Here is a 13,863-nt window from a genome sequence, read left to right as displayed (position 1 = left end):
GATAGATACAGAATGGATGGATGGATGGACGAAGGATAGATAGAAAGATAAATAGATACAGAATAGATGGATGGATGGATGGAGGAATAGATGGAGGAATAGATGGATGGATAGATATGGGATGGATGGATGGATAGATAGATAGATGGATAGATACAGAATAGATGGAAGGATGGACGAATGAATGGATGGATAGATAGATAGATAGATAGATAGATAGATAGATAGATATGGGATAGATAGATAGATAGATAGATAGATAGATAGATAGATAGATAGATATGGGATGGATGGATGGATGGATAGATGGATAGATAGATAGATAGATAGATAGATAGATAGATAGATAGATAGATAGATAGATAGATAGATAATCGATCAACAAAAACATTTGTAGGTGAGCATTTGGGCTTTTGTGTTCCTGTGTGTGTATATTTATTTATTTATGTATATATACCCAAGTCAGTATTGACTCCTGGCAACTGTTTGGAGAAATCCCTGAAGTTTTCTTGTCAACATTTCAGAGGTGGTTTGCCTACTTCCTAGGGCTGAGAGAAAATGGTCAGCCCAAGCTCACCCAGTTGGCTTTGTGCTAAAGGCGGGGCACGCACACACAAGCACATTCTCTCTCTCTCTCTTCCCCTCCGTCTCTTCTCTCTCTCTCACACACACCATATATATCTAAGTGTCTTAATTAAGGACCTCCAAGACAATTTGAAAGTGAGTTCACTTTGAGTTGCTTTTTAATTAAAAGCTTCCTGTGTTTTTGTCTTTATAACTTATAACATACAAGGCCTTCATTGGAATTAAGTTATCTCATAATAGTGTTGTGTTCATCTCTTTAATAACTGTAAGAATTATATTTTTACGGAAACATATCCATTTCAAGGGGAATTAATGTGCACAGTGAAATGAACTGCTCTGCAGCTTGTGTAAAAAGCAGGGTTGTCCATAATTTTAATCATTCCATTTATAAACTCATAAGAGCATATTGATTAACATTCTCGAGAAAATATGTTGGTCTGAAAATCAGAAACGACGGACTGTGTCTACAAAGAGAGTCCACATATCACCATAGTAAAGGTAAAGATTCCCCTCGCACATATGTGCTAGTCGTTCCGGACTCTAGGGGGCAGTGCTCATCTTTGTTTCAAAGCCGAAGAGCCAGCGCTGTCCAAAGACATCTCCGTGGTCATGTGGCCGGCATGACTCAATGCCAAAGGTGCATGGAGCGCTGTTCCCTTCCCACCAAAGGTGGTCCCTATTTTTCTACTTGCATTTTTTACCTGCTTTCGAACTGCTAGGTTGGCAGAAGCTGGGACAAGTAACGGGAGCTCACCCCATTATGCGGCACTAGGGATTCGAACCGCTGAACTGCCGACCTTTCAATCGACAAGCTCAGCATCTTAGCCACTGAGCCACCGCGTCCCTCTACATATTACCATAGATATTCTAATTTAATACAGGTTTGTAGCTGGAAGCACACAAACCTGTATTATGGAAGCCATAACTTCCATTTTCTCAAGGAAGACTTATTATTAACCTCAATTACTTTCTAGATTTTACTCCTCTAATATGTTGGCTTGATCTAAGTCTTTGGGGTTGTTGTTTTTTTTTTTCATTCCTTACCTACAGGAAATATATATTATTGTCATTTGACATTCCCCTAAGTTTTCTGGAGATGCTCGATCTGCTTCATTTTTATTCTCAACTTCCTCCTTTATTCTTAGTTTTCAAATATTCCACACACACCTTTTCCTTTGAAATCCAAAAGATTTTCAGTGGCAATTTTAAGTTGTGCATGATTGAAATACTAACTTTAGTAACAATAAGGTTCAGCACTTAAATCTCAACCAACGTTGGCTCTGTCCGGTCCCAGGAACAATTATTATGAATCTAGAATTTCGAATTCATTGTTGTGTCTGGAGCACATGCTATATTTATCCAGTCTTTGTGTGAGTAACTGAAATTACACATTTCTACAACAGCTTCCACTTTAGAAGCTTCACTGATTAAATTCTCCATCTGAAATCATCTCATTATTTCGGTAGGGAAAGCTGGTAATTTGTTCCCAGGGCGGTGTTGCATTTAGTAAATCCCTTTGTCCTATTAAAGCTAACATTGTTATTTTGATTCCCCTACCCTTTATATTTACACCAAGAATAGTCCCAGGCTTTTATTTTCACAGTCTCAGAGCAACACAATTGCTAAAAATCAACAGCACAATTAACTTGCCAATTGAAGACTGAGAAAGCACAACAATCTAATTTTTCTAATAACAATAGCGCCTAGATTTATATGCCACTTCACAGTGCTTTTACAGCCCTCTCTAAGCAGTTTATAAAGTCAGCATATTTTCCCCAACAATCTGGGTCCTCATTTTATCGACCCCAGAAGGACGGAAGGCTGAGTCAACCTTGAGATGATCAGGATCAAACTGCTGGCAGTCGGCAGAACTAGCCTGAAATGCTGCATCCTAACCACAACTTAGATACCCTGTTTTCCCCAAAATAAGACATCCCCTGATAATAAGCCCAATCGGGCTTTTGAGCGCATGGCAATAAGGCCAAGCGCTTATTTCATGGTTCAAAAAAATATAAGACAGGGTCTTATTTTTGGGGAAACACGATAGCAATAGCAATAGTACGGAAACTTATATGCCGCTTCACAGTGCTTTACAGACCTCTCTAAGCAGTTTACAGAGTTTGCCTATTGACCCCAACAATCTGGGTCCTCTTTTTACTGATCTCGGAAAAGTGGAAGGCTGAGTCAACCCTGAGCTGGTCAGGATCGAACTCCTGGCAGTGGGCAGAATTATCCTGCACTACTACATTCTAATCCCTGTGCCACCATGGGAAGGGAGGGAGGGAGGGAGGGAAGGATGAAGGAAGGAAGTTAGGAAGGAAGTAGAAGGAAGGAGGGAAGGAAGGAAGGAAGGAAGGAAGGAAGGAAGGAAGGAAGGAAGGAATAGCACTTAGACTTATATACCGCTTCATGGTGCTTTACAGCCCCTCTCTAAGCAGTTTACAGAGTCAGTCTGTTGACCCCATTTTGAGGTCTGGGTCCTCATTTTACTGACCTCAAAAGGATGGAAGGCTGAGTCAGCCTTGAGCTGCTGAAAAGCGAATTGTTGAACTGCTGGCAGTTGGCAGTCAGCAGAAATAGCCGGCAGTAAGTGCATTCTAACCACTGTGCCACCATGACTCTGAACTCAAATGGAGTTCACATAGGTGCAAATAACACACATGCCCTTACAAACCCTACCCAATTCAACAAAAGAGAAAATGAAAAAGGGGAGAAAACTCCCAATCATGTTAACCTAACCTATCAAAGAGAAGAATTAGGGGGACATGATAATGATTTCTTTTTTTTAATGTTATCTAATTCTGGGTTTTATTTAATTGACCAAACTAAGTAATAATTTTAATTAGCAATTTTATGAAGTTTGTGTGTCTATATTTTTTTTGACTGTACACTGCCTTGAGTCCTACGGGAGAAAGGCGGTATAGAAATATAATAAATAAAATAAAATAAAATAAAATAAAATAAAATAAAATAAAATAAATAAATAAATAAATAAATAAATAAATAAATAAATAAATAAATAAATAAATAAATAAATAAATAAATAAATAACTGTCCTCCAGGACTTGAGAGGCTGTCACAGAGAAGAGGGGATTGACTTGTTCTCCAAAGCACCAGAGGGCAGGACAAGAAACCCGTCTTGACTACTGCAACCCGCTCTACATGGGGCTGCCCCTTGAAGAGCATCCGGAAGCTCCAATTGATGGAAAATGCAGAGGTCCGCATGGTTTTGTGCAGACCTCGGTGTGCACATATGTCACCTCTCCTGCAGGAGCTGCCTTAATTGCCGATTTGTTTCCGGGTGCAATTCAAAGGTGATGGTTGTGATCTTCATGGCTTGGGACCAGGTTATTTGAGAGACCATCTAGAAGGCCTCCAAGGTCCCTTCCAACTCTGTTGTTGTGTTAATATGGACCTCCAGATGCTTCCAGAACATTTGTTTTGTACGTACTCTGCCATTCCTAATGATTTGTGAATGGTTTGCTATACTTCAGATAAGGGGACACGGTGGCTCAGTGGCTATGATGCTGAGCTTGTCGATCGAAAGGTCGGCAGTTCAGCGGTTCGAATCCCTAGTGCCGCGTAACGGGGTGAGCTCCCGTGACTTGTCCCAGCGTCTGCCAATCTAGCAGTTCGAAAGCACGTAAAAAATGCAAGTAGAAAAATAGGTGGGAAGGGAACAGCGTTCCGTGCACCTTTGGCGTTTAGTCATGCCGGCCACATGACCACGGAGACGTCTTTGGACAGCGCTGGCTCTTTGGCTTTGAAACAGAGATGAGCACCGCCCCCTAGAGGTGGGAATGACTAGCACGTATGTGCGAGGGGAATCTTTACCTTTACTATGGTAATATGTGGACTCTCTTTATAGACGCAGTCCGTCATTTCTGATTTTCAGACCAACATATTTTCTCGAGAATGTTAATCAATATGCTCTTATGAGTTTATAAATGGAATGATTAAAATTATGGATAACCCTGCTTTTTACACAAGCTGCAGAGCAGTTCATTTCACTAATTCCCCTTGAAATGGATATGTTTCCGTAAAAATATAATTCTTACAGTTATTAAAGAGATGAACACAACACTATTATGAGATAACTTAATTCCAATAAAGGCCTTTGGCATTTAGACATGCCGGCCACGTGACCACGGAGACATCTTCGGACAGTGCTGGCTCTTTGGCTTTGAAACGGAGATGAGTACCGCCCCCTAGTGTCGAGAACGACTAGCACATATGTGTGAGAGGAACCTTTACCTTTTTATAACTTCAGACTGATGATGGTAACCAAAGTGATCAGTGAAAGTTATCTTCTGTTTTCTTTCCCACAGCACAATGCTATATGTCCACCAAGCGGGAAGACAAGGAAACCATCTATTACAAAAAATCCAAAAATTGTTGGGCTACCTTTAATACCAATTCAACACCACCAAAGTATCCCAAGAGCTAAAGCCAGCTTAGCAGAGGTAATAACAATAGCACTTAGTCTTATATACCGCTTCTCTAAGAGCCCTCTCTAATCGGTTTACAGAGTCAGCCTATCGCCCCCAACAATCTGAGTTCTCATTTTACCCGACCTCAGAAGGATGGAAGGATGAGTCAACCTAGAACTGGTCAGAATCGAACTCCTGGCAGTGAGCAGTGAATGAGCCTGCAATACTGCATTTTCACCACTGCGCCACCACTCCACCTTGTTATTAAAGAAGGAAATGTGTTACTTGGAAACCGATTCTGGACTTTGTGCTTGAGGTGGAAACAAAATTGAAACTTTGATTTTGGCTTTTACCGATCAGATAGATTTATTGTTATAGAAATGGCTAGTTTATACTATTATGCAAAGATAAAAAGTTGAAGTTGTCAGGGTTTCGACCAATGCTCTAATTAAATCATGAGCCTCGAGCCAAGTTTCAAAAGAAATCCAGTTATTCATTAGGAGCTTCATGTTGGCGCGTTCCAAGTGAAGCCAACTCTGACCCCTGTTTCCCCCTCCCCCCAAGGTGTGTTATCAGTCACATTCTCCAAAGAAGCAATTTTGTGGGTTGTAGAGATCACTCCCCTCCAGCCACTGTGGGTTGCCGCGGAGATGACCTTGACAGAGATATGGCTGGAATGTGCTTTTGTTTTGACTGATGTGCTGCCTCACGGCAGCTGCAGAGTTTATTTTCCCATCCCCGTTGCCTATGGCAACTCGAGAGCAGGCCAGGGATGCTTTGCGAGTTGACAAAAGTTTAATGTTACTATCTTATTCTACTGCTCCAAAAGGAGTCGGAAGTCAACGTCTTTTCTTTCTTTTTTCCCCCTCTTTTCTACACTTTCCCCTTCCCTTTTCCCTCCCCTGTCTTTCCTATTATTTGCTCCTGTGTTTTTCTATTTTCTATTTAGTTTTATTAGTTTAAACTAATTAAAAAAGAAGGAAATATGTGATTAAATGTAATAATTAAAGAAAGACATATATCTGTAAACTAAAGAAGCTCATGTTAGGAAAATTTTGGTTTGTATTTAAAGCACAGGCATGCCACACCCACCAAGCCACACCCACAGAACCAGTAGTAAAAAAAATTGTAGTAAAAAAAATCCCATCTACCTACCTACCTACCTACCTACTTACCTACCAACCTACCTACCTACCTACCTACCTTATCTATCTATCTATCTATCTATCTATCTATCTATCTATCTATCTATCTATCTACCATGTTTCCCCGAAAATATGACCCTGTCTTATATTTTTTTGAACCCTGAAATAAGCTCTTGGCCTTATTGTTATGTGCTCAAAAGCCCAATTGGGCTTATTATCAGGGGATGTCTTATTTTGAGGGAAACAGGGTATCTATCTATCTATCTATCTATCTATCTATCTATCTATCTATCTATCTATCTATCTATCTAATTCCTTTATAAGAACTGAAACCCTTGGAGACCATCAGAAGGACTGAAGTCCCCAGAGATAGGCTACAAAGTTAATATGACTGATTCAGTCTTTAACTCTTTCTCCATCTTTGCCCAGAATTCAAAACTGGAACCGGAACGGGACTTAGCCGAAGAGAAGACCAGTTTAAAGGAACGAGTATCACGGGTTGTCCAACATAAAGAACGAAAGGAGGAAAAAATCTGGAACCAAGGAAGAAAGCATCGCAGCCTGATCTGTTTGGAGGACATGGCTGAAGATGTTGTGAACTTGGACCGCCGATCCTGCAAAGAATCCAAATCACCAAGGAGAAATGAGAGCAAAGCAAGAGAAACTCCCTTGGAATCTGAGAAGCAGCTGCCAGCAAATGTTCTTCACGAGCTCCATGCAGTCTTACAGAGGACCAGAGCTTTCCATGATGACACCTAGAAGCCCTTTAGATATGGACATCAAAGAAATGAATTATTTTAATGTACAGTGTACATACTTTCAATGTATTTAAATGTAAATGTTGAACTAAAAGAGATCAAGTGCTCTCTATCAATTTGGGAACCTTAATAATTTTGTATTGATATTTGCCCCTCTCATTATCTACATGTTGGTCAACTGTCTGTGGAGATTCTCAGTTGTCCAGATCATGGTTGTTCCAAAGGTGCTTTTTCAGAAGGCAACTGCATAGAGTAGAGTAGAGTAGAGTAGAGTAGAGTAGAGTAGAGTAGAGTAGAGTAGAGTAGAGTAGAGTAGAGTAGAGTTGAGTTGAGTTGAGTTGAGTTGAATTTTATTGGCCAAGTGTGATTGGACGTACAAGGAAATTGTCTTGGTGCATACGCTCTCAGTGTACATAAAATGATGAAAAGATACGTTCATCAAGAATCATAAGGTACAACACTTAATGATAGTCTGGACTTTGTTCTTCCTTGAAGACGTTTCGCTTCTCATCCCAGAAGCTTCTTCTGTTCTTTAGAACTGTTCTTTAATTCTTTAGAACTGAAGAAGCTTCTGGAGTGAGAAGCAAAACCTCTTCAAGGAAAAACAAAGCCCAGTTGTCTTCCGAAAAAGCTCCTTTTTGGGATAATGTTGGTCAACATTTTTTCACCTAGATGGGAAAGTGGCAATCCATTGCTATTACCAAACGTCAACAAAAAGTATCGAAATAGGACGTGAAAACAATTCAATAATATTGATACATCCTAGTCCGTCTGGCTTCTGTGCACACTTTGAAGATAACATGAGAGCAAATGGATAGCGAGATGGGCAGTGTATAAATTTAAAATAAGTAAATATAATAAAAGATAAGGCATAATCATTTCCAATGGGCATTTATCTCACCGATATTTGTCATCCAAGTGGGAAATCAGCAAACAGCTTTAGGTTTGACAATTCTGTTCTTGGTCAACCCTAGTCTACAACCGTTACGAGTTCAGTTTGTTTACAGTAGTGGCCAAAATTATGGAAACCTTTTGGGAAAAGTGTATTTTTCTAAAACTAGCTAATAACACCACTTTTTTGGGGGGAGTAGTACCGTAAAATTATATATCAATGGAAAGATAATTTAATGAAGAAGGTAATGCAATAACTTTTATGAAGGATTTGCTATTAGAATAGCAGTTACAGTATAAAGAAGAAAAGTGAAACACGTAGAAAAAATGAGATATACAAAAATTATCACCATAGAAAAAACGAGATATACAAAAATGATCCCCATGTCAGTTAATCCTTAGTTGGGTAACCTTTAGCATGAATTATGGCCTTACAACATCTTCCCATGGAGTGAACCAAGTCTTTTAGTTCTGCAGCTGTTCTCATGTGAAACCAAGATTGAAGGATGGCTTCTATTAACTGGGTTTTATTGCTTCTGACTAACAAGTTTCTTTAGTGGGCTCCATAGATTTTCAATTGGGTGAAGGTCTATTCCCAGGCTATTCCAGCAGTGGAATAGGATTATCTTGAAACTCAAACAAACAAACAAAAAAAAGTGGTGTTATTAGCCATCAAACTGCAAAAATACACTTTTCCCAAAAGGTTTCCACAATTTTGGCCACTACTGTATACAGTCATAGACCAAAGATAGAATTTTAAAATACAAGGATTAAGTAATAAAAGAAGTGGAATGAAAGGATGGATGGACAAACGAAGAAATAGAAACAACAAGGTAATTTCAATTAGGTATTTTCCTAATCTGATTGCAGTTGGATTAAATTTAGTTACTTTGTGGAGAAAAAATAGGGAACTAATCTTGTTATTAACAAACACAGACATATACACATACATAAAATTCCTCTGTTTTCAGACTGGTCCATTTGCTCTGTGAATAAGATGGGAGAGGCAAAAAAGAGTCAATAGATTTGATTTAGAGGTGTAAACAAAACCGCTCTGTGAATAGGAAATAAGGATTCCTGGGAGAAAATAATATTGTTCACTATTTTTTACTTCCAGTGACTTTTTTTTACTTCCAGTGAGATAACAGCATGACAGAATAACAGAGTTGGAAGGGAGCTTGGAGGTCTTCTAATCTAACCCCTCCTCAAGCAGGACAACCTATACCAGTGATGACTAATCTTTTTGCTATCGCGTGCCAGGAGGGAGGGGGCTGGGGGCATCACGCGCGCATGTGCCCACACCCATAATTCTATGTGTCCCATCCCTGCACATGTGCGCATGACCTCCCCCATGCTCCCCCCCCACTCCTGGCACGCGATGGCCTGGTAGGCCCGTTTCTCTAATCTGGCTCCAGAGCCTTTCTAGGAGACTGGGGAGGGCAAAAACAGCCTTCCCCATCCCCCTCCAGAGGCCCTCCGGAGGCCGAAAACGGTCCCATTGGAAGTTGGCAAATGGGCCATTTCTGGGCCTCTGGAGGGCCTCCGGGGGGGGGAGGCCGTTTTCACCCTCCCCAGACTCCTAGAGAGGCTCTGGAGGCTGGGGACAGCAAAAAACAGGCCTTCCGGTCCCACCAGAACTTGGCAAATAGGCTGTTTTCAGCCTCTGGAGGGCCTCTGGGGGGTGGGAAGGCCGTTTTCACCCTCCCCAGAGTCCTAGAGAGGCTCTGGAGGCTGGGGACAGCAAAAAATGGGCCTTCTCCATCACTCCACAAGGGCCTCGGGAGGCAGGAAACAGCCTATTTCCCTACTTCTGGTGGGCCCAGAAGGACCAAAAATCAGTTGGCCGGCACACACATGCATGCCAAAGTTGAGCTCGTGTGCCAACTGATATGGCTACACGTGCCACCTGTGGCACATGTGCCATAGGTTCGTCATCACAGCCCTATACCATTTCAGAAAAACAGTTGTCCAATCTCTTAAAAGCAACTTCTGGAGATAAGCAGTTCCACCTATTAATTGTTGTCACTGTCAGGAAATTTCTCCTTAGTTCCAGGTTGTTTCTCTCCTTGATGAGTTTCCATCCATTGTTTCTTGTCCTGCCTTCAGGTGCTTTGGAGAATAGGCTGGAAAATATATATTTTTTTGCTTGAAATACAGATTTACAAAACCTGACACTAAACGATACAATTTCTGCCTTCATGGTAAATCAATCTGACTTAAACTGACTCCCCAAAAAAACACACAAAAAACCCCTGATTTAAATCTCATTCTTGACTCTTTCTGCTGGGAGAACCCAACCATGAACAAGTCAATGGGATTTCTGCGTTATTTGTGGATTATGAAATAATGCTGCTAGAACTATGCTGCTTTATTGCATTGTTCATTTGTTTTTGTTTTTTTTTAATTTCTAGGTAACTGGTAGAATCAGGGAAGATCCACAGGAGTTTTGCGATAAATATAGTGTTAATTTATTGTACAGACAAATTTATTGTACATGTAAATTATCAATGCAGAAAGGGCAACGTCAGTTGGGTGGGGGATATCATCAGATCAAGCATGAATGCGTGAAATAAAAAGGATCTTGTTAAAGCTAAATTGTCTATCAGCAGCCGAAGGACACACTTCAATCCGACCCAATAGAAATCAAATAAAAACAAATAAATCAACTCCATGTGTCTCCATTCCTTCAATAAATGGTACATTTATTTGTAATGAATAGGCAACCTTCCATTACCGGTAGTCCTCAACTTATACAGTTCATTTAGTGACTGTTCAAAGCTACAACAACACTTGAAAAAAGTGATTGATGATTTTTTCACACTAGAGTAGAGTAGAATAGAATAGAATAGAAATAGAAATTATAGAAATAGAAATAATAATAGAAATAGAAATAGAAGAAATAGAAATAGAAATAATAGAAATAGAAATAGAAGAAATAGAAAATAGAAATAGTGGAGCAGAGGAGAAGAGAGAAAAGAGTAGAGTAGAATAGAATAAAAATAGGTAGAGTAGAGTAGAATAGTAATAGAAATAATAGACATAGAACTAATAATAGAAATAGATATAGAAATAATAGAAATAGAAACAGAAATAATAGAAATTGAAGAAATAGAAATAGGGGAGGAGAGGAGAGGAGAGAAAAGAAGAGTAGAATAGAATAGAAATAGGTAGAGTAGAATAGAAATAGAAATAATAGAAATAGAAACAGAAATAATAGAAATAGAAATAGAAGAAATAGAAATAGGGGAGGAGAGGAGAGGAGAGAAAAGAAGAGTAGAATAGAATAGAAATAGAAATAATAGAAGAAATAGAAATAATAGAAATAGAAGAAATAGAAATAATAGAAATAGAAAGAGGAGAGGAGAGGAGAAAATTAGAGTAGAATAGAAATAGAGTAAAACAGAAATAATAATAGAAATAGAAATAGAAGAAATAGAAATAGGGGAGGAGGAGAGAGGAGAGGAAAGGAGAAAAAAGAAGAGTAGAATAGAATAGAAATAGGTTAGAGTAGAATAGAAATAGAAATAATAATAGAAATAGAAATAATAATAGAAATAGAAATAATAGAAATAGAAATAGAAGAAATAGAAATAATAGTAATAGGGGAGGAGAGGAGAGGAGAGAAAAGAGTAGAGTAGAGTAGAATAGAAATAGAGTACAATAGAAATAGAAATAATAATAGAAATAGAAATAATAATAGAAGTAGAAATAATAGAAATAGTCATTCCACTGATTAATTGTTCTCACTGTCAGGAAGTTTTTCCTTAGTTCTAGGTTGCTTCTCTCCTTGATTAGTTTCCACCCGTTGCTTCTTGTCCTGCCTTTAAGAGCTTTGGAGAATAGCTTGACTCCCTCTTCTTTGGGGCAGCCCCTGAGATATTGGAAGACTGCTATCATGTCAGCCGTAGTCCGTTTTTTTTTATTAAACTAGATCTACCCAATTCCATATTCTTCATATGTTTTAGCCTCCAGTCCCCTCATCATCTTCATTACTCTTCTCTGCACTCTTTTAAGAGTCTCAACATCTTTTTTACATTTGTTTTGGCGATTAAAACTTGATGCACTATTGCACCATCCCTGGGGTCATGTGATCAAAATTCAGATGCCTAGCAAATGAATGAACATCTGAATTTTAATCACGTGATCAGAGGACAACCTCTATACAGGAATTGTTAGTCTGCTCCATGGTCTATGGAGATGCACAAAACTTAGCCCCCTCTTTCCAGCGTGAGAAAATAATCCAGGCAAAAATTTCTCTTAGAAGTAATTAAGAAGGCAAACCTTTTTTTTTATGGAAAGCGGTGTGTGTGGCTGAAGAAGTTTAAATTGCAGTTACTGATGGCCGCAGCTTGTCGTCCACAGAGAGGGACAGAGAGACAGAGACAGAGAGCGGGAGAGACACACAGAGAGAGAGTCAGAGAGAAAGAGGGAGCCAGAGAGACACACAGAGAGAGAGGGGGAGTGAGTGAGTGAGGGAGGGAGGGAGAGAGACAGAGAGGGAGAGAGGGAGAGGGAGACAGAGAGAGGGAAAGACACACAGAGAGACAGAGAAACAGAGACAGAGACAGGGGGAGACAGACACACACACACACACACACACACAGAGACGGAGAGGGAGACAGAGGGAGAGACACAGAGAGAGAGAGGGAGGGAGGGAGAGAGAGAGAGAGAGAGACGGAGAGGGAGACAGAGGGAGAGACACACAGAGACACACACAGAGAGAGAGACAGAGACAGAGAGAGACACACAGAGAGAGAGAGACAGGGAGAGGGAGACAGAGAGGGAGAGACACACAGAGACACACACACACACACAGAGCGACAGAGAGAGACACAGAGAGAGAGAGACAGGGAGAGGGAGACAGAGAGGGAGAGACAGACAGAGAGAGAGACACACACACACACACACACACAGAGAGAGACAGAGACAGAGAGACAGACAGACACACACACACACACACAGAGAGAGAGAGAGAGAGAGAGAGAGAGAGAGAGAGAGAGAGAGAGAGAGAGAGAGAGACCTACCTTGGGGGAAAGGGACACTTGCTGTTTCCCAATAACGCATCAAGTGAAATTATTTTTTTAATGTATCCTCAATTTTACAAGGGAATAACTGTTCTGTGCCAGTGAGTGTTGTAAACTCACTTCCTCTTCACTTTGCGTAGCTGTGAATCAATTCAGCGTGAAACAGGAAAGCTGGTATTTTATAAACCAAAGCTGTGTGTGGGGATAATGGTGTTTTTTTTTTAAAAAAAAATAACTCGGTCATTACCGTTTTCTGTTAGATTTCTTTAACGTTTAACCTGGGGGAGGGCGGAATTTGTACAGTTCTTGTTGCCCTGGAAAATATAAGACACAAAAATACTTATTCCCTTGAAGATCTGGATTGCCACGACATGCTCCGACAGCCACCTGATGGCAGCAGAACCAGTACCCATGAGCTGGCCCACTTCTGCTACCTTGAGGCCGCAATGGAGCAGGAGGCTGAGTGGTGTGCTGGTGCTGTGGCTGCGAGGCAAGGCAGGTGTCAGGGAGTGGATGGCCTGTCTGTAGGGTTGCCAGGTCAAATGTATTATAATAATATGTAAAATATTAAATTACATTTTACTTTGCTGTCGTGTGTATTTTTTATTTGACTGCGCAGCTTTAATCAATTCTTTGTGTTTAAGGAATAATTCTTTAATTTCAGTACAACGTTGAGAAATATTAAAAAATATACAAAGTTCACTTCGAACTGATGGTACAAGCAGTCGGTTACGTTCGTCAGTCCACAAATTTCCCATGACGCTGAAAATTCGTTCAACGTTTGCATTTGATACCGGAATTGATGCACAATACTGGAACAGTTTCAGTAAATTCGGAGCTGGCTCTTTCTTGAAAAAGTACGTCCACTTATCAAGGGATGAATCGCCCTGCAGATGAACATAAACTTTGGTGTATTTGCACACTCCTCTCTTTCGTTTTAAAGAATTCGAAATCTCGCCGCTGTCACTTTCATCACTCGACGCCATTTTAGGTCAGTCGACACAAGCTACAATACATTTTAAAAATGTGA

General features: G+C 40.1%; 1 protein-coding gene across 2 annotated transcripts in view; it reads left to right on the top strand.

The window, feature by feature from the left end:
• Window positions 1–10,475, top strand: part of ARAP2 (ArfGAP with RhoGAP domain, ankyrin repeat and PH domain 2) — a 163,346-nt gene extending 152,871 nt beyond the window's left edge. For both annotated transcript variants that reach the window (XM_087874954.1, XM_087874955.1), the window contains 2 exons: window positions 4,914–5,048; window positions 6,590–10,475. In XM_087874954.1, coding sequence (XP_087731080.1) covers window positions 4,914–5,048; window positions 6,590–6,919 — 465 coding nt within the window. In that variant the 3' untranslated portion in view covers window positions 6,920–10,475. The remainder of the gene's footprint in view (window positions 1–4,913; window positions 5,049–6,589) is intronic.
• Window positions 10,476–13,863: the final 3,388 nt, after the last annotated feature.

Source organism: Pantherophis guttatus, chromosome 8, assembly GCF_059756535.1.
Source record: "Pantherophis guttatus breed Tessera chromosome 8, ASM5975653v1, whole genome shotgun sequence".
Taxonomy (NCBI): Eukaryota; Metazoa; Chordata; class Lepidosauria; order Squamata; family Colubridae; genus Pantherophis; species Pantherophis guttatus.
This window is presented reverse-complemented; position numbering and strand designations above follow the sequence as displayed.